The 25925-nt window shown below is 39.6% G+C and overlaps 1 protein-coding gene across 1 annotated transcript in view; it reads left to right on the top strand.

Moving 5' to 3' along the window:
- The window catches only part of DLGAP2 (DLG associated protein 2), a 109609-nt gene that overhangs the window by 56983 nt on the left and 26701 nt on the right, over positions 1 to 25925 (top strand). Inside the window, exon 6 of the mRNA XM_040599140.1 lies at positions 14745 to 15094. Within this exon, the coding sequence (XP_040455074.1) occupies positions 14745 to 15094 (350 nt within the window). The remainder of the gene's footprint in view (positions 1 to 14744; positions 15095 to 25925) is intronic.

The following is a 25925-nucleotide window of genomic DNA, read 5'->3' as shown; positions in this document are numbered from 1 at the left end:
TCAGATCAGTTGTATATGTACTTCCTTTTATCTAATTCATAGTAGGTAGCTTTACTAAATTCATGTGCATGGAAGAGTCCACTGAAAAAGGTGATAAGTAGAGAACTGTCTTTTGTCCATTTTACTTTTCTCAGCCAGTAGGACTCTGCTTGGCAAGGAGTAAACTCAGAGAATTCCACATTTGCTGAACTATTGAGCAGTAATTCGAAAAGCAATTAATTCAGACAAGGTCACATTGCATGAGGGAGTTTTCAATTACAGCTCATACGATTCCACAGAATGCCTGAGAAATTGCAGGTTTCCTTTCTCCTGACTTAAAGCTATTTCCAGATTTCCATTTTTTAAACAAGGGGCTACGTAGGGTGAATTTTTAGTGCACATTTGACATTTAGCAACAAAACTCTCATTGCCAGTAAATAGATTGCATGGTCATGTACCTACAAACATAAAGGCATGAAAATATGGTATTTGATTGAGAAGTTGTACTGTTCCATAGCACAGCTACCCCTGCAGACCCCAAAAGGACTGATTCTCTGGTTGCTGTCTGAACACTAATGAAAGTAGTTATTCTTTTTGGGCTTGGTTTTGTTGGTTGGGTTTGTTTTTTTTTTCCAAAGATATGAGGATACCAGGGCAGGCAAAAGTTTGGTGCTACTACATATGAAGCTAATGGAGTTCACTGAAGGATCACTAAGAAGACAAAGGGTCTCAAGCATCTCTCCCATGAGGAAAGGATAAGAGAGGTGGGACTCTTCAGCCTGCGGAAGAGAAGACTCAGAGGGGATTTATAATTGTTTATAAACATAAAAATTGGGAAAACACACTCCTCAGTTCCTAAAAGAAAAATATTTTATGATCAATAAATGCATTACTTTTTTTTATTTCCTCAAGGATAAGATACTTCATCCAGGTGGCTGCTTGGATCTTAATCCAACACGCTGTGGCTAAGAAAACCCAGCCAAATAGGGAAAAACATACGCATGAAGTAACATTTCCACAGTTTCTGTTCTCTCTATAGATATAAGTGCTGAGTCTTAGAGGTTTTTACTGGTATACAATACTAAGTAACAGCCAGCAGTGATATCCACAACAGGCATGTTTAAAACCACAAAACCTTAAGTCCAAATAAGATATAGAAGGCTGTTTTCTCACTTATAATTTGCCTGTTGACTTTGCTTAATTACTGTTGGGGCCCCACGGAATTATCTGGCATTCTGACTCTCTGCAGGCAGCATACCATATATCTGTGGGAGCACTTGGGGAACTTGAGTTAATACATTGATGCTGTGCCAACTTGGTGTGCCTATACTGTGAGAATAAATCTTACACTAACAAACGATAAGCCCAGTTCTACACTTGGATACACATTTTTCGTTGCTCTGGGCTTATAAAGGGGGGATAATTAGTCTTTAATTCTTTTAAATATATTGAAGTTCTGCTGCTATGTGGACACTGCTGTTTAATAGCTGTTCTACATGGTGGAAGTGGCCCAGGGAGTCACCAGGATGAAGGTGACACAGGCCCTTTGGTTCAAAGAGTTCAATAGAGGATGGTCAAGGGGGCATTGCAACTGTTCGTAAGTCTGGGATTCCCTGAGATAGAGTAAAGCTGTGCTAATCAGGGCTGCCTGGCCTCTTTAGGCTGATGAGGCGTGAAAACAGTGGGAGCGGTAGCCAGGAGCTTTTCATAATTTTCATTCTCCTTGGTACAGATGATCTGCAGAGGCAAAGATAAAAAATGAAGTCACTGCCCTCCATCTATGGTTAGTTTAAAAAATGTGTAATGAGTGTTTCTCCCTTGCTCCTGCTGTTCTGCGCTTGACATAATTCCTCTGTAACCTATTAGATTTGCCAGACAGCTGCTTCTTTCTTTATTAAAAAGGACACCCCTGTTCCCTCCCCTGACAGAATTTGGCTTCAAAGCTGTTCTGTGGGATCAGTTTTCACAGAGTTTTCTCGGCTTCATTTTCTGTAGCGTGTTATGCAGAGAAAAAAAAATAATACAACAACAAACAACCAAACAAGTATGTATAAGGAAAAAAAATTATGCAAGGAAGGTGATTCACTGTGCAGTGTTTGAAGCCTTGCTGACACGATAGACTGTAACAGTGACAGAGGTAAATCTCAGCCCAGCTGTTCAGCTTGAGGGTGCCAGAGGTTTTTGTCCTCAGGTGTGTCTGTGCAGCTGGGGGAAGCTCACAGGGTGGGTGAGCCTAGAAGCACCAGTTCATCATGTTTCCTTGTAGTAAAAAGAAAGCGGGATCCCTCTCCTGCCGGTGCTTCTCCTTCTGTGTTCCTCCATGGATGAAAAAACCTTTAAGGAGTATTCTCAGAAGCTCTGCATATATTCAGTCCTGGGTTTTGTCGAAGGCATGTATGTCAGGAGCCATAATGATGAGATGTGCGCTGGAACTACAATGCTTGCTGTGCTGGGTATACAGACATCATTTTGATTGCATTCTGACACTAATTTTTACTAGCTCACATGTAATATTTCATCCATCAGGGCCTCAGTCCATTAGTTAATGTAACTAAGCATAACTCTGTTAAAGTTGACCCAGTTTCGCTTGCTGACAAATTGGCCCTCAGCTTTGTTATGCTTTCAGTACAACAGGGGTGTGAGTTGTGTTCTGCTGTGGCTCCTTTACAATAATTGATGCATTATATTTATTTATTTGTGATGCATGCAGCCACAGGGGAATTCCTCTCCCATGGGTCCTAGCAAGGGCACAAGGGCCAGCTGAGGCTATGTGTGAAGAAAGAGAGCTGCACTTCAAAATAACTATAAACTCCTTTATGGCAAGTCAGGTCTCGCTTCCATAGGGACCCTTCCACTTCTAGAATGTCCATTGGCCAGTAAAGCTATTTCCAAAAATGTATTATCAGACACTTAAGGAGGCCAGTTCAGGTGCTTTCACTGTGTTCTGCCTCGTGGCGAGGACGTTTTGATTAATGTTTGCCACTTACAAATGTACTTCTCCTGAGGGACATTATTTTTAACTTGCAAAATTGCCTTTTCCAGGAGAACAGAATGGTAGTGGGAAGCTGCCACCCAAATCCTTCCCAGTAACGGGGAGTAACCTGAAGGCAGAAACAAAGTTCTCCACTATTTAAATAAAGCCATATCTATGTTTCAGTGGAGAGGCACAGTAGTACGAGAAAACCTTTTATAGTTACCTTTAGTTTTACTTCCAGCAAATTCTTTTTTTTGTTAATATAAAAAAACCTCTTGGGATGCTTGCACATCTCTGCAGCCTCTCAGCAACTCCCATCCACTATTTTCAGTTCCCTAAAATGGAGTTTCATCAAGATAAGCTTGAACGTAAGTCTCCACTTCTGTGTCAGGAATTTTATTCAGACTTGGATCTACCCCAGGGGGTAATTGGTAAACCTTATACTTAAAATGTACTTGAAAGATTTTTTTACAGAGGATCAGAGAAAATAAAGATACTAAAATAAAGATAAAATAAAGATTCCTAGGGCATAACCAGAGAGAATTAGCCTTTGGCCTGACAAGTTAGTTGAGTGGTGTGGATTTTGCATCCAGATTGTTGTCTAAACATAGATGCTTTCATGCAAACTAGTTGTCTAAGTTCCCATGACAATAAATTCAGATTAGTTCAAAGATAATTGGCTGGTACCATTTGAGACATCCACGTGGGACCTACCAGAGAATTGCATCTTTCTGGGCAAGCACATGTAAGCTAGGCAGGAGGGCCTAGGATCTCTGGAAAGGCATTAGATACTGATGGTTTAGGTGGCTTTGACTCAGACTGAATACAGTGTATGGATCCTACTGTGTACCAACACAGAATTAAGAAACCCCTACCTACAGCGAGGTGTCTTACACATACCTAACAGCATTCCGATGCTTACTAGCAAACTCTGTACTCACTGTAAGGCCAAAGTTTACCCTCACAATATAGTCCATTAAAATACACACACTCGAAACCACAAATATCAGAACAAGCAAGCAACTCATTGCTACTCTTCAAGGACAGCTAGAGGACATCCAAACAGGGTTAGGGAAGATACTGAGTTTGAACTGAGTAACCTATCTCTTGGCTTTCCGAGACTGAGAACAGAATATCAAGGACCTATCAATGAGTCATGATTTTTATATGCATTTCTTGACCCTTTGGGATAGTTCTGTCTCCAGAAAAATACATATATTTCCACTCTTTTCCTCCTTCCCCCAAACATGCACACAAAAAAAACCCAACAAAAAAACAACCAAAAAAAATCCCCAAAGATTTCAGTCATAAAAATTCATCTCACCTAATACATATATCTAAAATGTAGCTGTCAAAGGCAGTCACATTAATGTCCTATTATAGTCAATGAAATGTGATTTATCTTCTTTAGAATTGGTATCTGCTATGAAAGAAGTTGCCCTCTGGATGTCCCTATTTGTTGCCTACAATAATAGCACAGTATAGCTACCTAACTTTTATAAATCTGACATAAAAGTTGAGCCTATTCAAACTGCATTATAGGATGAAACCAAAGATTAAATCCTAGTCGCACTGAAAGCAAGGATAACAGAGAAGGCCGTGCTCTTACTGGGTCAAGAGCATCATTTGCTGCACTTAAATACAGGGTTGGCAGCCTGCAAGTAGCGTTCTGAGCACTGGTTTTGACACTGATAGTAACTCCATCTGCATCTTGGGTAAAATGATTTCTTGATTTGACTATTGCCTGTATTGTTGCCAATCTCAAAAGTGCACTCTCAGATTGTGTCCGGACTTCAGCTCTCTGTGGATTAAAAGAATGATTTAAAGGTATTAAATTATCTTTAATTAAAATATATTGTAATCACTTACATTCTATAATGTAGGGCCATTATCATAATGCACTGTTAAAATTATTCTACTGTGCAACAGTTCCTTAATCTTAAGTAAGCAAACGGTTTTTCTCATCCCATTCAGTTTAGAATTCCTTACTCTCTGTTAAAGAAAATCACAAGCTGCACATAGTTACTGTAAGAATAAGAATAGAAAATATACCAACAAAACCAATGATAAGCCTACATAATATGGCCATAAGTGGGTTTAGGAGGCTGATGGAAATTATTTGACTTGACTGACAAAGGTATGTGGGAGTTCAAGGCGATTGTTTTTTTGTTGTGGTTTTTTTTTTTTAAGTACAGAATTACAGCAATATTGGTTTGAATCTATTGAAAAACGTTTTCAAATTTTCTGGTTTATTTCAATGTGAAAAGAGTAGCCCAGTAAGAGTGACTTTCAGCTTTTGGAGCAATTTTTTCTCTTTGTCTCTTTCTGTTTTGATGATGTGAAAAATGTAACCTTTACACCTGAAAAGCTGCACCTACATTCTGTAAATAAAACAGAGTATAGTTAAAGGTACCTTTTTCCTTCCTGCAACCAAAAAACTGAGATGGCGTTTTTTTAATGCAACTTCAGTATTCTGGAGGCACATAGGAGCTATTTAGAAGAGCAATACAGCTGTCAGCACTTTGCCATACCATCGACAGGATGCTGGTTAGGCTATAATTTCTCACTAATTAACTGATCTAAAATAGAACCCTTTGTAACTAGTCCATCAGCAATCCATGAGGTTTGTGTTGCCCACATCTCTCTTAACTTTGGCAAAGGCTTACAGTTCCTGATCTTGATGTCTTGTTTGATTTGCATTTCTGTTTTGAGACTAACATTAATTACACTGTCAAAACAGATTTTATCATTTACGTAACATGGGCTGCCTACAGACCTAAGTTTCCTCAATATGGAGGTAACAACTTACGCACTGAATGACTTGATTACAGTAATTCCTTTTATACTGTTCTCCTCCTGGGAGATTGTACTGTATACTTAAGACTCCATTTTTTTCCAAATTCAGTGGTCGCATCTGCACTTAATTGTTAGTTTCCTGTACAAAATCAGATAGATGTACAGAACTTAAGCCTAAATTGATCTACTCTGAATATTTAGTCTAACCTGATGCACACACAGATTTTTTTAAAGAAAAACAACTCCTCCAGTCATTTTACCTTACCCCACTAAATTCTGAGGTTACATGCCATGCTAATGATTTCAGTCTTTTTTCACAAGTGCTATAGAGATTCTCTTTAGCAGTGAGATGTCAGAAACAGATGCTGCTTAAAAAATAGCATTTTATATGGGATTCATATGATAGCACTCTCTACAGTGACATATTTTGAAAAAGGTTTTTAAAAGGCAAATATAAGAAGCACAAATTTTGCCTATGTTATGATAATGGTCCAGATCCTGAGGTTGTGTGAACTGGTCTGACTCCACTGACTTCAGTATCTACGTCGTCAGTGAGATTAACAGTACAGTCTAGTCCAGTGCCTAAAACTGTGCAGTCAATTTAAAAGCTACAGAAATACTGAGGGTTTGCTTTTAATACCTCTGTGGAGCTACAAAAAGACCTTGGGCAAAGCCATTACTAGCTGCTGTGTAGTAGCTCGAGCAGAAGGGATCAAGGAGCAGGAAATTAAGATCCCGTCATTAATGCAAGCAAATTCCACTCAGGCTTGCTTTAACAGCCAGCTCACAGGGGTTGTGGAGCAAAGGAGATGAAGCTCCGACCTTTTCATTGAACACAGGTAATGGAAGACAGGAGAGGTTATGTCCCAATGCATACCAGAGTCCTACCAGTGCTGTCACAAGGGCAAAGCTTTTGGTTGGAGTTTATCTGACCTCTGTAGGCATTTCAAAATTAGATGTCCTGATCTAAGCTGGTTGTCCTTGATTTTTGTTACGATTGATGGAGAAAAGTAGGCACCTGCATAGGATGATTCATTTTGTGGTAAAATGAGCATCTAAGATGGGTAAGAATTGCCCCCAGAATTGCTTATTTTTCTCCCAGTAATTCTAAAAGAGATCAGGCAACTAACGTAGACTTGGATGACTGTTTTTTAAGTGACTAACATGAGGTGAGATGGATTCCCATGTATAGTTCTGAAATACTGTCTTGAAGGTATGATATAATTCATTGTTACTAAAAGACCCTGCTTAAAAAACTGGCACAGGATACATGCAGCATTTTGCCCCCATGGGCTATGGCAACATAAGACCATCAATTAACATCTGACTTCGGGGTGTAACAAATATCCAGGTTTACCTAAACATAATACATGTAAAATAACCCATCAGGAAAAAAGATTAGGAAGTTATAGATACCTGCCACACAGAAAATGCTTTGGGTTATGTGGTTTAAATAAAATGCAGCCCATCATATAGACCAGGGGTCCTCAAACTTTTTAACCGGGGGGCCGAAGCGCGGATGAAGTGGCAGGCAGTCATCTGCGGCTGCTTGGTTTCCCCCCCAACCCCCGGCGGGGGGGTCTGTAAATACGGAGGGGCAGATTGAGGACCCTGGGGGGCCGTATCCAGCCCGCGGGCCGTAGTTTGAGGACCTGTAATATAGACTGTGCTGATAAAAGTCACCTGCATGTAAGCAGTCTTTCCAAGAAAATACCTTACAAAAATATCACTGTGAACGTATCGCTGTTTCTTACTGCTTAATCTGGAAAGCAAGAAACAGGGTTCTTTTCATGGATGTCCAAGCTCAGAAAGACTCTCTCTACTGAGAAACTAACTACCTGCTCCCTTTACCGGCTAGGATTCGTTGTGGAGGGCTCAGTGAGAAAAGGGAAGAAGCAGGAAGATATGTTAATAGCTAATGTATCTCATTATGTTTGAGGGAAGTCTGTCCAGGATTCGAGTAAAAGCATTAGCTTAATTAAAATTCTCTCTTGAATTGCAAACACAGTATGACATTGGTAAGTTTTAATGACTGTTTTTGCGACGTTTGAGTACTCTTACAGTACGAAAAACCACTCTCATAACCTTACAAATGGAGAAACTCTTCAACATGGAAAGCCCTCAGAAATGACAGGATCTTTCACTAGCAGGGCAGCAAGTGGAGGTGTGGGCCTACGCAGGGAGCAGCAAAGAAAAGGGCTGTGAGAGGCCAGCCCGTAGGAGAGCACAATGTGACTTCCTCACCTACCCTACGCTCACATACAGCCGATGTTTCAATTGAAGTGCAAAGAGGCTGTGTTTGAGAAGTACTTTGAAGGACTTGAATTTACATTCAGTTAGCACTGCCTAGGGTCTGGACACGGAGCAAAACGCTTTTTTCCATGCAGAGCCTGAGCACACACTGCTCCAGCATTGAAAAGAGAAAGTAAACCCCAAATCACAGATGTAGGTCTTTGAGGTGGCCACTGATGGCACACATCGAAAACAGCAGACTTGGATCCGAACAGACTAATTTTCCTTAACCTTTTCCCCTCATTCTAGCTGATCACTTCTTCTTAGTTAAGCAGCCAGAATCTATACATGCCAAAACTAAGCTTTTCTAAGTCATCTTATTATGACTGAACTTTAAATTACTGGTCCAGGAAGGAACCTCCTTTCTAATACTTCAAAATTTGACTTTATTAAAAGTCAGATTTGCTTTGTAAAAATTGAACTGGCCTGTTTGATCCTACAGTCTCCTTTTAGTTTTGTTTGGCATTGGAGACCAGTGTATAATGGAAGTTGACAAGAGGCATATGTAAAAAGATGTGTCCCAGCATCTTCTGTGTTAAATAGAGACTTGTATTCCTATTTTTGACATCCATGGCTTGGTAGAAAAATCATCAAAGAGTTCGTTCTTTTTGTGGGAAATAGAAATTCCTTGAGTGGCTGAGATTCTTTTCCTCAAAAGTCTCCTTTGGCTTCTTAATGGTCTTTTACTGTTCATCATTCTTTGTTTCAAGAAGTAACTGTTACACGTCCATACATACATTTTTACTTGAAGTGTAGCTCAGAGGTCCTGGTGACCACGATGGAGCATAGTGAAGAGCTTTCAGGGCATTTCAAGGACAGCCATGTTATGGGGGACTGTAGAAACCTTTGGCTAGAACAGTATGCATGGTGGTCAAAAGACTGTACCAATAACTGAGTGGTCTTTTCATACAGGATTAGATTTAACTGTAGCCTTTCATTATGAGAAAGCCTGTTTCTCCTCTCCTGAAATGGTTTCAGGGCTAGCATTCACCTTCCCTGTGCAAAGCAGAAGATCCAGCCTCAGCCTGGGAGCCTGCACCGTGTTTCTCTTGGTGCTGTGGTTACGCAGAGAAACCTTGTCTGCCTGCAGCAACATACCCCTGGGAGCTCTGCCTCCAGGGCAGCTCCACACTCCCAGCAGAGTAATTATCCTCCTTCTGAATAAACCTCCTTACAAAACAGAAAATCCAGTTTACTTCTGCCGTGTGTCATAAGGGACAACTGTTTTCTTTAATTGATGGTGCTCTTATGTAAATTCATCATCCGGTTAACTTTGTGATCTCAACCTAAATAATGCTATTTTGACTAAGTGCTTAGTGGTTACATTGATTTGTAAGAACCCCTCAGATGACTCTATCTTGCAAATGGACTGACAGCAGTGAGTTATGAAAAGGCTGCCTTTTGAAAGGTGTTCAGAATGTCACCTACGGCCACTGATATTTCATCAAATACATCACATTTCTCTTTCTGCCTTTTCTCTGTGAATCTCTATGGATAACCTGAAGTCATAATCTAAATTGAATTATTTTAGTCATTTTATTTCTTGTATGAACTGTGTTGGCACTGAAATATGGGCAGGGTAACTGATTTCTATGGCTGTAGCAACAGTAACCTTAAGCAAGTTTAGTTAAATGCAGTATAGATTAAGAGGGCTATTCTACTTCCAGGTATATTAATTAAAGTAAAAAAAAAATCTGTTACTTATGAATTACAAGAACACTTTCCTTGGATTTTTATTGTATATATCCAAACCACCGAATTGCCAGTTCTCCAGTGCTGGGACTGTTTTCCTGGTTACTCTGCAGTATTGCCATAATGCCTGGTTCTGACTGGCGCTTCCCGACTGGGATCACAAAGCACATAAGACAAATTAATGCATTTTACAGAACAGGTCACTTGTAGCCATCTCTGTGCTAAATTCAGCACTGACAGGCAAACTTGCATATGTGACAGTCATCTGGCAGTTATCAAATATAAGTTGTGTTAGGAAAAAATAACTGGACCTGGCGTAAACAGGCACTGCAGTCTTTACATAAAGGCAGTGATCCTTACAAAAACAAATTGATGTGTTACACTTTTTACTGCCTGAGTGACAAATTAATGCATGTTATGCTGCATTGCTACCTGCTCCTTTCTCCTGAACAATTTGTACCTGGTTTTCATCATCATTTAATCTAACCCATTATGAAGAGCACAGAACCATTTTGGTTTCTCTCCATTTCTCCTCCTCCTCAAAGGGAAATCCAGTCGAGCCAATTGCACATTTATGTTGAAGTGGGGCAAGTACCTGAACAGTTAATACTTTGATTAAAATGGTTTAGAACTCGTATAGTTTAGAATTAGAAGAGGTTTTTTACTATTTTTATCGTTTTTGGTTGATGATCATAAGCTAACAGATGGAGACAGACTATTGTATAAGCTCAAAAAAATATTTTCCCCACTTTATTAAAAAAGGCAAAAAATAAATTCAGCTTTCTATATTAAGATAGCCTTTGAATAGAACTGGAAGGAAAATTTGTTTCTTTTTCATAATTCCTTCTGTGTTTAGCTTAAACATTATAAGGATAAATTTACCTCTTGTGCCATCTACTTTCTTTTTCTTTGCATTTCAGAGCAGCTTTAGATTTTACAAATTAATTAACAGTGTGGCAGAAGGCTGTTGCTTTTACTTTGCTTGAGCCTCATTCCTCAGCAGCAGGACTGGTGAGAGAAGTATCAGGAGTGCCCAGCGTATGCACACTAAAACTACTAAGGAAATGAAAGAAATCAGAAATCTTTGGTCATCTTCTGTGAGCCACAGAAACAACAGAATTGTTATCAATCCAGGATTGATATATGTCAAAACATGAAGCATGTCTGCTCCTGCTGAAGGCCACACTTCAAATCAGGCTGAAGTCACACTGTGACAGCTCTGCCCTCCTGGTGCTCTGCTTTTGCACACCCCTGTCCTCACGCTGTGTTTCATCCCCAGATGTTTTGCTGGCTCTGACACCCAGCTTGTACTGCTGTGGCTGAAGACAAGGATCCTCCACCCCAGATTTCTTTTTCCTAGTTCAGCTTTCAACACCAGTTCCCTGGATGAAGTTACTCAGGCACTGTTGTTCTCCAGCTCTTAGCACCCCAGGGCTGCACGGCCCAGCACCAGCCTCCCCTGCAGGGACAGCAAAACCCACCACAGCTCTGGATTTTGTAGAAGGGTGGCCCAAGAAATGGGGAAGACATGAAACAGCGCTGAGGGGGTTTTATGTGCTCACTTTGAACTAATAACCACTAAGGCAAATAAAAGTTGCAGGGTGCCAAATGATGTAAAGCTGACAGGAGCTCCTGTCCATCAGCATAGGAAGGGGATGACAAATGAAAACTCCATTTTCTGTTAGAAAAATGAAATGTTTCTTCCCATATATAATGCATGGTATGTACAACTGCTAGGGCCAAGAACTGGACATGATAGAAAAAGACATTACTGTTGATAATAGGAACATTCACAGACATAATGGAAAAAAAAAAAATTGGAACTGACATAAAACTTCATGCTTTCAGACCTTAAGCCAATACTTACTTATTAGAGACCTAAGACCAAGCATGAACAGTAAACTGTGGATTACAGGGTTACTTTTCTCCCTATCTAATATGTAGATATTCTTCTTATCTATTATGTAGCCCCTAGTCTATTATGTAGTCATCTTTTAAATCTGCAACACATACCAAGTTTATCTAAGACAAGTCCTGATCACATTATTCATCTAAGTTATCCCATTTACTTCACTAGAACCGCTTGAGTGATTAAAGCAAATAGAATTTGGTGGCAAGATTTGCCTTGCAAATTCACGCCTCCATCCTCTTACCTGATTTTGTTACAGTCTCCAATTAGTGCCAGATTTCTGTGGCTCTGAAACTGTTGTTCCAGATATGAACTCATTAACTGTGTAGAGATGGATTTTTTTTATTCCCTGCTAAATATTTGATCTCTGTGACTGTAGCTTAGAAATTAATCACATTTATTCCTGCCATATTTCACTGCAAATATGCAGCCAGTTTTTCACAGACTTTCAGTTTTTCTCCTCGTTTCTTCTCCTTGTTGAAAATCCACAGGTTTTTTAATTCCTGTTTAGTGCTCACGATTAAATGCTTGCCAGAATACTGCAGTAGCTGTAATACTTGGTAGCTTTAAGACATGTCACTCTACTGAAACAATCAGAAATTTCCAGAATAAAATATTCAGTCCTAGGGGGGAAAAAGGCAAAAAAAAGGGAAGTGACTGTTTTGGTTTTGCCACAAGGATAATTTTTTCTTTTTTAGAAATGTAAATGAAGATTAAATTAGCTATGAAGTGTTTCAAAAGAAGTTTAACATTTATATTCATTAGAGAGAGAAGTGATCTGCTGCTCGAGTAGTAGGGATATACTTGCTTGTGATGTTTCATTATCACATATACCATATGTTTCATTATTCACTGCTATTCTTGTGCATGAAGACAGACGATAAAACCCAGTAAATTAGTTATAACAGTGATAACCTGTCTTATGTTACAGGTAAAAATAGCTTCCTGTTCTGGAGTTCACTCACCCTATCACACGCCATTGTCTCTATTTCTGATGCTTCCCAGCACTTTGATCGCTGGCATCTACATTTGCAGGGGGAAAGTGAGGAAGCAGTATCATGGCAACTTTCTTAGTGGAGACATTCCTTAGAGCCACTGCTTGAGCTCATAAAACACCATCTTTAATTTCCAAGCTCTACAGCCTCTCCCTCCTTTCATGAACTTTCTGTATTCCCTAAAGCATCTGAAAAATACTGGGGTTTTCTTTCTTCTTAGCTGCTGGTTACAAAACTGACAGGAGATAAGATTGGTGATAGGACAACAAAGCAGCACTTCAAGAGAAGCACATGGTCTCAGAATCTGAAGAGTGTGTTTTCACGTGTTTCACTGTTAGAGCAATTTAGCTCAGAGCAAGACTTTTTAAATCTCTAACAGAATTGAGTGGCATCAGTAGTAATTCAAAATGTGCTTCAGATGAAGGTTTTCACTTCCTAGCTCTGCCTTGCTGTCTTTTCTGTATGACCATAAAAAATCAAAACTTAAGCGTGGTTTTCTCTAGGCTCACTTTTCCCATAGGCTAGCCTGGCCATACAGTTTCAGCAGTCCCAGGTATTAGCAAATTCCTAAACTGGCCTCGTCTCTCCAGAAAGCTGCACCATAGCCTCATATCAAAAAGCACAGCTGCAGAGGCTTCTGACTTCATTGCTCATCAGCTGATATTTGTATAATAGGAAGAAGAACTATCGTAGAATCCTTTTTGGATGCAAGTGTCCCGAATTCCGAGGTTACCTGAATCATTGTTGCAATGTCCAATGCATTTAAGAACACCAGAAAAAAGCAAACTTTTTCCTTAAGTCATTTATTATCCTGGCCTCTGCAAGTATACATTACACTATTGCAGCATTATTAATATGAGAAAACATCATAATTTTCTTTATCTTCCTGCAATTATGGAAGAAATTAATTGGACTTGATTTTCCTGTACAGGAATATGGAAAGCTATATCACAGTGTGGTTTTTTTATCAGTTGCTTATTTTATGAATTATGATTATACATGCTTTGGGGAAAAAACACTTCCGTAACAGAAATGCTCTTATTAGTACTAAAAAAGTATAGTGTGCTTAGACAATTAGAAAATTCAGCTGTATGATATTAATGAATAAATATCTAGCTCTATGAAAGCTCTAAAATTTTGTAAGGAAGCAGTACTGGCACAATTCTGCATCTGTAGAGCTTTCTTGGATGTTTATTGAGCCTTTTGCTGCAAGACAGAATCTATGTTAAACCAGCCTCAAACCTGCTCTGCTCATCAGACTAAAAGTCTTAGCTCTGCTCATGTGTATCCAGTTCTCACAGTGTTTCAGACCCATTTTTAGATCTATATTTCCATATTCTCCACATTTAAGTATATCCCCCTTCAATGCATGTTCTAAGGATTTAAGGCTCACTGCAGGATAATAGATAAAAAGTCACTGCTTTTGGTATTACTTGTAGTTTTTGCTTGTCCAAATATCTAGTAGCTTTGCATATATTTTAACATCTTTTGCATGCCTGGAATTTCGCTTTATTAACTATATTGTGGATATTTTCAAAAGATGCTTCTTGTGTAAGTAGCCAATCTTGCCTAATGCCAGCCAGTATACCTGGAAGTATTTTTCAAGATTAAAGTGTGGCATACTGTAAATTAGGAGCTTCTGAATAATATTTTTTCCAGTATATTGATGCTATTTTCTTTATACACTGTATCAATACAGAGCCCACAGTTCAAGTGATAACAAGAGGGGGGGAAAATCTTTCTTTATTTCTCTTATCAGCTTTACCCTATGTATGTGGAAGCAACCTCAGAAGCCCCCGTGTGCACCTACCCAACACAAACCTTAACACACAAATCCTACTAACTGTCTGTCTTCTTCACCTTAATCTGGGACTCCCATTTCTACTCCTTGCTTCCTGGTTGAAAAGAAATGTTGCTGTGGATACCCACCTGACTCTGAGAGACACTTTCAACTAATAGCGAGGTTCACAGAGTGCTATGTTGCACCATCTTCATTTTTAAATAGCATAATCTTAAAGTTAAGGTGATTCCTATTGTGAAGGTTCCATCAGATTAATCTTGACTTCTCTTTTTCTTTTTTCTTTTCTTTTTTTAATACTTTCCATAGCTGTAACTTACACAAGTTACAAAAAAACACCACCACCGGTACCCCCTCGTACCACTTCCAAGCCACTGATCTCAGTCACGGCACAGAGCAGCACAGAATCCACCCAGGATGCATATCACGACAGCCGGACTCAGAGGATCTCCCCATGGCCACAGGACGCGCGGGGGATGTACAACTCCACCGACAGTTTGGACAGCAACAAGGCCATGAACCTCGCCCTGGAAACTGCAGCTGCACAGCGCCACACGTCTGACAGCCAGAGCACCTCCATACGAACCAGTGACAAGGCCATCTTAGTGACAAAAGCAGAGGAGTTTCTTAAGAGTCGACGTTCCTCTATAGGGATCCAGGTAGCCTATCATTAACACCTGCCTGTGATGAATTGCTTGCCTTCTTTCTGTAAATAGCGTAGAATGAGTCATTCAGCTTCACTGGCTCTAATAATCTAACAAACAACCCCTGGCTGCTTAGCGTTAATTGTAATTCACATCATGGCAAAGTGGCTGTGCAGAAAAGTCTTTGGCTAATATGCTGTACCTGGAAGAAAATGAATGAATAAATCTCTAGGGAGGTTACCTGTCATTAACACTTGATATGAAAATTATACTGCAGAGCTACAGGTGAACAGCATGTTCATCTCCTTCCCTCCATGAATTCACAGTGCTTTTTATAGAATTACACCAGCTTTAAAATGCTTGACTATTTTTTCCATTATCTTTCTCTTTTGACCTTGGAAAAGTGTAATGCTGCTGGATCTTCAAGTTATTCTACCTAAAAAGAGCTCCCTGGGCTTTCTTCTAGTTGTGCTGGGAAGAAGGTACCAAGGAAGAGAAAGAAATGTGCTGATGTAGATACAACATAGTTACAGATGGCGAGTAATGAAATAACATTAATAAACACGGACTTTGAGCATTCCTCCATTTGTCCATAAAAAAACTGCAGTATTTATTTCACCTGACAAAATGTGTGTCAGACTATGCTCAGTCATGTTGTGCTGTTTCAGGGAAATGAAATAAGGTAATTCCACATGAAAATTTTCATTGCTAATCCTTCTACCAAATGGAAAGCACTAGCAAGATAGCAATGGCCATTTGTTTAAATCTCTAAGAAATACCAAGTAGTAATAAATATCAGAAAGTTGAACTTGCAAAGAATGAAAAATCCTTTGAGACACGGGAATAGAGGAAAATTTAGGGTTCTTTCTACAAAATATTTAATTTCAAGTATGTGAATATTCCCTTTTACATCACTGGGTTTACTTTTGCCAGATCAGCTATAGAGGAAATGCCATGCATTCTGGCATAGTTACAGATATTGTGGAGACAGCAACATAGATCTTGAGAAAGTAATAGTCCATGTAACAAAGCCCAGTGAGTGACTGTTCCTCTACTAGGAAGTACATTATTTTCTTAAAAAAGCAGTAATTCCATTTCCATTAATTTCACAATATAGTCAGAGAAAGGTGTTTGGGTTAAGCATGTCACAGCTACTGATTGAACTTCAGTTTAACATCTTAGTGTGGTATAATTTTGTTTTTCCACAACATATTAGAGTAATAAGAAGGCACAGGCTTTGCCAGCAAGCTGCTTGTCCATTTCTCAACGTAAAAGTATTTGCTTCTGCTTCTTTAGCTGCAAAGGAGTAGAGTGTAATTTAACAGCAATGGTCAAATATTCAGATGGCTACTTTTCAAATATTTTACAAAGCAATTAGTGAATCCTAAATTGTTCAGAGAAGGGGCTTAGCAGATAACAGTGAAAATCTGAAAGGAGCAGCAAGTAATTTTTTAGTACATTTAGCCCCTGACCTGAAACTTACTATTCAGAAAGGAATAGTGTCTGGTGTTGTTATCTCTTCTCTACAGCAGCTGTGCACAGTGGTATTTAACAATGTTGGTGTCTTGCTTCAGTCAGTGCTGGTATCTCAACAATTAATTCTGAAACTTTGATTACATCACTTGATCCTGTTTCTTACTGCAGGTGATGACCAGTACTTTTCACTAGGCTCTGACCCTTCTTGGTATGTGGTGTGTTTAATAATACGTGCTTATAATCCACAAAAACATCTGTGCAATGATTTCCGTGAAGGCAGCAGCGCTTCTGTAGCAACTTCTCATCTGATGCTTGGCCCATAATACTGGTCCTCAGGTGCACACACTGGAAAAGGCAAATACTGTTTGCAACAGCAGGTCTTAGAAGGATAAGCTGTTTGTTACCTTTTGAGAAGTACGGACTCTTTGGTTGCGCCATTTGGCATTGGATAAGGTTAAAATCACAACATTACCTTCAACACAGTATCCAGAGAGCACATTTTAGTTGTTTGCGGTTTTTTCAGCAGTAAGTTTCAAACCACATTAGTGTGAAAAATATCTTTCTGCAGCATTTTGAAGCAGAAAATGCTTTTGTTTTGGTTGTATTTCTATTGCCAGGTTTGCAAGGAATAAAAACACATGGTAGAATATCCTTACTGCAAACTATGTAAATAGTTATTCATGCCTCCAAAATACAGTTTAAGTATCTAATTTCTTTCAGACTTCTGCATCAAAGCACCTTAGAAAAGGATGGTTTTTATTTGCGTATTTCCTTGATTGACTAAATGACTTGTTTTCTCATTAGCATGCCATGCCAGGGTGATGCATTGAATTTGCATTTATTTGCATTAATTAATTTGCTATTAGGATGGTTAATTTGTGCATTTTTTAATGTTTCGTTCCTTTAACACATTGGTGTGAGAATGCTCGCCAATGGAGCTTCATACAGGAGCACAGAGGCACAAAGATAAGTATGACCAGTGACTCCTCTGCATGTGGAACTACTATGGATTCAGCCTAGGGCTGCCACGTCTTTGGTATATATGATTTATGTAGTGTACATGTAATGAACAGAAGTCCTTGTAAAAGGTTCTGCCAAACTAGGCATGTGCCATAGGATTGGTATTCATATGCATAGGGAACCCAAGCTCCTAGGGGAAGCATTGGCATTTCTATAAAGATCGGTATTACTCGATCTGCAGGGACAGAGAACAGCAGAGATATGGTAACCTATCTCATGGTATGTTACCCCTATCCCAGATGGGAATTTTGAACAAAAAAATCTTCAGAAACAAATCTTTTCCAGAAAATAGCTGGTTTGTTGTTGTTTGGTTTTTTGTTGTTTTTTTTTAACTGCCATATTTAAATCAAGAGGAATATTGTCAGATGTGTCAGTAGGCACTGGAAAAAATGTTTATTCCTAAATTCAAATGAAATGCAAAATACTTATTCTGGGATTGAAAATTTAGTCAGTATTCTTAAGAATTTATATAGGGAAAAGGATAAAACTCTAGTAATAGTAGTAGCTATAGTCTTCATATCTGTCTTCTATCATGCCAGCAGAAGACTAATCAAAGTATTAGAATTAAAATGGAGGGTAGAGATTGTCTAGAGTAAAATAACCACTAAGTCAAGAACAAGGTTAGTATATATTCAAGTATTTTCCTTGCTTAACTTTGCACACCCTTGTATATATGCTAATGATTAACATTCAGTAATTGCTCTTGTTATAAACCATTTCATATTAATAGCATTTGGATTGTAAAGTATACGAGGAAATATGTCAAGAAATTGCTCCTTATTTATTTCAAGTATTTCAAAACATGCAGCCCTTTGTTTGCTCTCTATTTAAAAGACATCGAGGCTTCTCAAATTGAACAGAAATCCCAGAAGTAGATGAGACGGAAACAAATTTTCTAATCAGCATGTGGAGGCTGATTCATGACGATATTTTTGGAGACAAGCACTAATTGTAGCGTAGAGAATGGACTCTGTCATCTTCATTTATCGTCTGGAGATCACACTTCAAACCTATCTAGGTTTTTTTTAATCTCCAGAATCTTCATTAAACAAGTCATTCTTATAAATCAAAAGCTGTATTCAGGAGGTCTAGTGCAATCACTTGCCTCAATTTTTTGTGCCAAAAGGGGATCTTCTGTGTAATATTTATGTATATATTTAAAGAAATTATTAACATTGTAGAGTAAAAACATTGTTCAGGAAACTGCAGTCTCAAACTGGAATTTCCCTTTAAGGCAAAGCATTAAAGTATGCCACATGGCATACTTAGTTGGATGAGCATCTACATTTTCTTTGTACTGTCTAGGTTGTACCATCCTTGTCAGTGCTCTACTTCAGTGTACGCATAGCAATGGCAAGAAATACTGGCATTGATTACACTGGTCTTTGCATCATAAATGATCCAAAGTTTTAGAGGTATGCCTTGTTCATTCTTCTAAAATCACTGTCCAGCTGCACTTTTGTGAGAGAAGTGCATGAAGTCCTTGGCCTGCAGAAGTCAGTGAAAGTTTTGATAACACCTTTATGGTACAGAGGCTATAACCCGGTCTTTAGAGTTAACACTGACCTGTACATATAGATATACACACACATAGGTAGGTAGGTAGGTAGGTAGGTAGGTAGGTAGATAGGTAAAGCCAGAATTGACAGGCTTATCTGGATAGCAGAGTTCCCAGCCAGTGGTAGCATTTTGCCCTCCTCGCTTGTCAAAAAGCTTAGCAGTTGCAATTGTAGTTAAAACAAAGCTATGGTTATTTTAAAGCCATCTAATTTTTTACTCTTCACAAATTACTGTTGCTCGTTTTCTTAACTGCCATCAGACATAATGAAAGCAGGGAAGACACAGATTGCTGCCTTAGAGAATGCTGGTTCAGAGCAATTTGCTACTTAGCAGTAAATGCACCAAAAAATTATGACAACCACTGCTGTGTGCATTATTTTGTTGTTACTATCTCATATTATTTTGACACAAATCCCATTTCTAAACTCTGCCATGAATTTTTAGCAAAAAGTGCTGTCTTAAAAGCAGCAGAAGTTTTCAACCCATTGTAGGATATTTTTGTTGTAATTAGAACTTACTGTGCCAAGCAATGTATTGCAGTAGTCCACATGTTCTGCTGGGAAGTAGTGGAGTAGCAAAACGGAGCCCTTTGGTGAGGCACAAAAAATCACTCAAGTATAAAAGTGTAGGAGTCTTTTGGTGGGTTTCTAAAAATTGTTTTGAAAAAGTATATGTTTTTTGGCTGATAAAAGTATTCCATCAGTAAAGCAAAGCAGTAGCAGTTAGTACTATAGCTTATTTCAAGTATTTTTCCTACTTTGAAGTCACTGCATACAGATTAGATCTCCCTGTACCTAAGAACGTTTGTCTGCATTCACAATTACATGTACTTGATCTACTGTCAAAGGTAGTGTTTTCTTCTCTTTTTCCTCTTGTTATCACTAAGAAGCCTATGCAAGAGAGGAAAGGTGAGTTATGTCCCTTCCTGTGCATCATCAGAGAGATTGTTATTAAATTCTAATTATAGAACAAATCGGTTGCAGCAATGAAAACCCATTGAGGGCAGTGAAGTTGCATGGGGGGAGATAATGTGGCCTCCAGGACTTCTGTTACTGATGCTTATGACAGAGAAGCAAAAGGCACCAGGTTAAAATCTTTTTTCTTATGTGTTTAGTATCTTAACTTCAAGCCTTCCTTAGAGACAGTATGTATAGAAGTTGAGAATGGAATTTTTAGGACACTACAACGTTATGTTGCAGTGCTCATGGATAAAGCAGAATAATACTTCAATACAGAAATAAAGGTTGCTTTTAAGTAATTAAAATTATCAGCTAAAAAAGCTTAGTAAATACTTTGAAGGAATAATTGACTTGGTTCACGCATCCTTTTCTAGAACAAGTGCCTATAAACAAACTAAGATTGATTATAACAAGCAACTTCTTTGCAATAGTGATTTGCATTCATTCTAATAATTTTGTGTTCATATAGTTTACTTGTGGATCGTTGATTACCAAGTCAGTGCCAGTACCTGATACTTAGTTTTCAAATTTTGAACTGGATGGGTCAGCAGTAACTGATCACAGAGGATTCATAGTATTGTTGGCTCCTTGTATTGGCAGCAAAAAAGGGGAGTGTTATGCCTTTGTGAATGGTAAAAGAAGTAAGATAGAAATAATCTCAAAATGTTCCATTAAATTTCCTATTAATATTACAAGCCTTATGGGCATATTATAAACCCATGAAACAATATTTTTCATGGCATAAAGTGCCAAATTTTTAAGGAAGTTTTAGTTCTTTGTTTGCAAGGAGAGAGGAAGATGACCTGCTGTGTTAGATCTACTCCTTACTTCTACTTTTTGTCAGTGCCTGGCTATTATTTTGTTTCTTCTTCTGTGTGAGATTCCCTTATAACCAGATAGACATATAATTTGTCACATTGTTTTGCTTTACTGAGATTGTGGGCCAATTTACAAATACTAAGGCTTTTAGAACCCATGCAAGTATTAAAACAATAATGAATCTTGGAGAATAACAGCAGATTTATTAAGACTTATTTGAGTTTCAGAAGCCACACAATCAAACCAAACACTATTTTTTCTCCTCTGCTCATTTGAATCTAGCTTGGCCAATCTGATTAAATCTAAAGAGTTTCCTTGTTGTCTTCTAGCAGGAGTCTTTATAATATCTTTCATTCAGAAATGCAATTTATTTGATAATTTTTCTCTTTGTAAATGCAAATTATTTCTTATTTCCCACTTTTATGTGTGTTGGCATTTGCCTCCATTTTCCAGATCTATTTTTTTTGTTGGTTGTTACAATATTTGCAATCCTAGATTGTGCGTACGTGCGTGCACACACACACTTGGCATTCTCCTGCTATTACAAGGCACAGTGAGGAAATGCAAGCATTAAAATATGAAGGCAATCATCAGGTCATTAAGTGAGTGTCATCCTTGGCAAGCTGGAGGGAAGGATAATTTGGCAAGAGTTTATATTTAGAGGTAACTAATGTCATTTTTGTTTTGATACCTGAGCCATCATTTTCCTGATAATTTTGGTTTGAATAAAATTTTAGGGCAGATTCCTTCGTTTATGCCTGTAAATTCTAGGTGTCAATTGCATATTGGGAAAATTATTCAGGATATACCTCTAGGTGAAATACCAATAAGAAAGCACTGGAAACAGATAGATGAAAATTACTTTTTCTTGTTGTGTTGCATCAATGGAAAGATAGCAGTCCATCCAAAATACAAAAGGAAAATCTGCCTCCACATATCAGAAGCAGAGTTCAAAAGAAGACATTGCTATCTGTTACTAAACCAAACAATGTAGTAGGTAAAAGCAGATATGCTCTCGATGTGCAATACAGAAGAAAAGGGTGTGTTACCCAGTCTTCCTGATTTGTTCCAACAATATTAATTAGCCAAACTGATGATCTCCATATGGACCTTTCCTTTTTTATATCTTTAGACCATCATGTTTCCAACAGCACTGTGTCTGAGCTGCTGAGATACCTGTGTGGAAGGCAAAAGTCTCTTCTCTGTCCATTGATCATCGCTTACCTCCACACCATTAGTAGCAGTATGTTAGCCCCTCAAGGATGATACCATCAACCTTCCTTAGCCTATGTCCATGTCCAGCAATCTGGCCTCCACCTTATGCCACGGGACTTGTTCAGTAGGTCCCAAGGAGCATAAGATATAGAAATGGTCATCCTAAGGATATCACTCTGTGAAGGAAGTGCAATGTTTTAGAAGGAACTGAAGGCAAAGACTGACATGTGGGCAGATGTCAGCTTGGCTTCTTTTTTCTGGCTTCGGCTCAGGTGTGGTCTGAGACAGAATGTCCTGTCCCTCCATGCTAAGCTGTGTGAGTGAGGAGGAGACGCTGATGAATCCTGAATTCCCATCTGCTCAGCTTCTTCAGCCTGGCCACCCACAAACTTCTTTCCCTTGTCAAATCTTCAGGCTTGTAATGCTGTGGAGCCAGTGCCTGCCTCCCTGACGCCATCAGTTGGAGTTGCAGTTCATCCAAACAAGTTCAAGGATCTTGATCAGCAACCCCACAAAGTGGAAGTAATGATGTTGGTCCTTTCCTTTGGACCCAGTCCAATAGAATCATAGAATAGAACAGGATCATAGAATAGTTTAGGTTGGAAGGGACCTTAAAAATCACCAAGTTCCAACCCCCCTGCCATGGGCAGGGACACCTTCCTCTAGACCAGGCTGCTCAAAGCCCCATCCAGCCTGGCCTTGAACACTGCCAGGGATGGGGCAGCCACAGCTTCTCTGGGCAACCTGTGCCAGTGTATTGTCACCTTCACAGCAAAAAATTTCTTCCCAATATCTAGCATAAATCTACCCTCTTTCAGTTTAAAACCATTGCCCCTCCTCCTATCACTACATTCCCTGATAAGAGTCCCCCTCCAGCTTTCTTGTAGGCCCCCTTTAGGCACTGGCAGGTTGCTATAAGGTCTCCCTGGAGCCTTCTCTTCTCCAGGCCGAACAGCCCCAACTCTCTCAGCCTGTCTTCACAGCGGAGGTGCTCCAGCCCTCTGATCATCTTCATGGCCCTACTCTGGACCTGCTAAAGCAGATCCATGTCATTCTTACGTTGGGGTCCCCAGAGCTGAACACAGTACTACAGGTGGGGTCTCATGAATAGAGGGGGAGAATCACCTTCCTTGACCTGCTAGTCACACTTCTTTTGATGCAGCCCAGGATGTGATTGGCTTTCTGGGCTGCAAGCGCATATTGCTGGGCCATATTCAGTTTTTTATCCACCAGTATCTTTCTGGGCTGCAAGTGTACATTGCAGGGTCATATTGAGCTTCTCATCCATCGACACCCCCATGTCTTTCTCCTCAGGGCTGCTCTCAATCCATTCTCTGCCCAGCCTGTACTTGTGCTTGGGATTGCCCTGACCCGCGTGCAAGACCTTGCACTTGGCCTTGTTGAACCTCATGAGGTTTGCACAGGCCCACCTCCCTAGTCTGTCAAGGTCCTTCTGGATGGCATCCCTTCCCTCCAGAGTATCAACCACTCAGCTTGGTGTCATTCACAAACTTGCTGAGGGTGTACTCAATCTCACGGTCCATGTCCTGAACAAAGATTTTAAATAATATGTCCCAGTACAGACACTGGAGGGACATCACTAATCACTGGTCTCCCCAGACATTGAGCCACAGTCTTTGAGTGTGACCATCTAGCCAATTCCTTATCCACCAAGTCCACCCATCCAATCCATGTCTCTCCATTTTAAAGACAAGGATGTTGTGTGGGACAGTATCACATGCTTTCCACAAGTCCAAGTAAGTGACATCAGTCCCTCTTCCCATATCCACCAATGCTGTAATCCCATCATAGAAGGCCACCAAATCTGTTCAAGCATGATTTTCCCTTAGTGAAGCTGTATTGGCTGTCTGACACAATCTTAGCTGCGGAGCTGTGGTCCAGAGCAATCCAGGTGTACTGCCTTCATCATGCCATCAGCATCTTACCTGGTATGAAGTCTCAAGAACTCCAACAGTCAGTGACTTTTTCCATGCCTTGGGATTGCTGTTCATGATCAGTAATACTGTGACTCTCCCTTACACTGTCATTAGACCTTGTCAGCAGCACTGCCATATGAGGCTGTGCACAAAGACTCAGTCTCTTCTCCAGCCTTTGACTAACTGGTCATGGCACTTTGGCATTTTCTGCTGCTTCTATAAGGAAAGACATGCAGCCTCAAAATCACACTGACTACCTATTCTCTGTATGTCCAGGTTGACAGTTTTGTGCATTATACCTCAAACTTCTGAGGCAGGAGATAGGAAAGCAAAATCCTTTTCCTTGTGTCACTGCCCTGAGAAGTATTACCCTCATCACTGGGGTACTGTGAAGTTAGAGCCTGCTCGTATAGTTGCCTTCCACTGTGTTTACTTGGAACACGCTGCAGAAGATTTGTCTTCTGCCTTCTGTCACAGCCAGCGCTTTGTTTCCATGACTTAGGAAACAAAGTGCTCAGACCTTCATGCATCCTCTTGGGGAATGCATGACACTGAATGTTCCCGTAACCTGACATCAATACTACCAGATATCTGACTATCTTTTCTAAGTCTGTAAGGTCACCATGAAATCCACCAATATTCCCTGGTAATTACCTGTCTCCTGCCCCTTCAGTACCAAGACAATAGACTGGAAACGCTCAGGAGATTAGATTTCCTGTATCACAATCACCTACTTTAATAACCACTGTGTCTTCTGAACATAGGAAGAAATCTTTATTCTGAGATCATGGTCTTAAGCCTCTAGTGTCACCTTTCAGCCACCAACTCCCAAGTGCTTTCTGTTCTTCAATAACAGAAATTACAGTCTCCTTTGTCACTCTTCTCCTACAAGTGCTCTATAGTGACTGTCTGAGATCAAGATAACCTCTCTGGCTTTTTCGCAGGAGTTCCATGATGCATCAGATATGGTTTGGAAGGCCATGGTCACTGCAACTTTAACAAGATTTTCCAGACTTCTTGTCTCCAGGAGGAGATGAAATCCCTAGTTGAAGACTTGCTCTTTGATGGCATTATTTATTGTAGTTTAAACTCAACAAGTTTTGTTGTGGGTTTTTTTTTTATATATATTATGTTTTAACTCAGATTGAATCTCGTTGCTTTGGGTATGAAGCCAAATACCGTAGTTCTTAGCAACAGTTTAGACTTCCTGACCACTCCAGACGTTGTTATGGATTTCAACATCAACAGACCTCCTCCACAAAATGTTCTCCCACCTTGGACATCATTTTCCTGCTAGCACTGGTACAGGCACACCCAAAAGCCACAGTCTAAGTATTTTGCATTGTCTGCTCTTATTCACCACCTGCTCTCTCCTCTCCCTTTGAGAATAAGTTGGCTTCACTGCTAAAAACATGTCTATGCATATTTGACTGAGCTCTCACTACTGTAGTCAAAACCGTAAGTGTGCCTTGCCTCTCTGCTCCCTCACAACAGGCTAGATGGGTATCTCGTTCTTGGCCCAGTTGATTCATTTCTGCTCTAATGAAGAACAAACCTGTCTCTATTGCAGGTATTTTATACACAGCTTTTCTCACATCCCTGGAAGGGCTAGCCGAGTGCCTAGTTCCTCACTTAGACTCTAACTTACTATTCAAGACTCTTTTGTACCCGTCTATGTTATAAATCAGGGTGTCTTTCCTGGCAGATATCTCTTGCCCTAAGAAACTGGACCTTGTGCCTGTTCTACTCATTGCAATGTTCTTTCAGGAGAGGGTGACCCTCCAAGTGCAACTTAAGCTTCTCACCCATGTTGCAGCCAAGACCCACCTTAACTAGGAAATCAACTTGCCTGTTTTTTGG

This window comes from Falco naumanni, chromosome 6 (assembly GCF_017639655.2).
Source record: "Falco naumanni isolate bFalNau1 chromosome 6, bFalNau1.pat, whole genome shotgun sequence".
In the NCBI taxonomy this organism is placed as follows: domain Eukaryota; kingdom Metazoa; phylum Chordata; class Aves; order Falconiformes; family Falconidae; genus Falco; species Falco naumanni.
The sequence above is the reverse complement of the archived record's forward strand: the minus strand, read 5'-3'. Positions and strand labels throughout refer to the sequence as shown.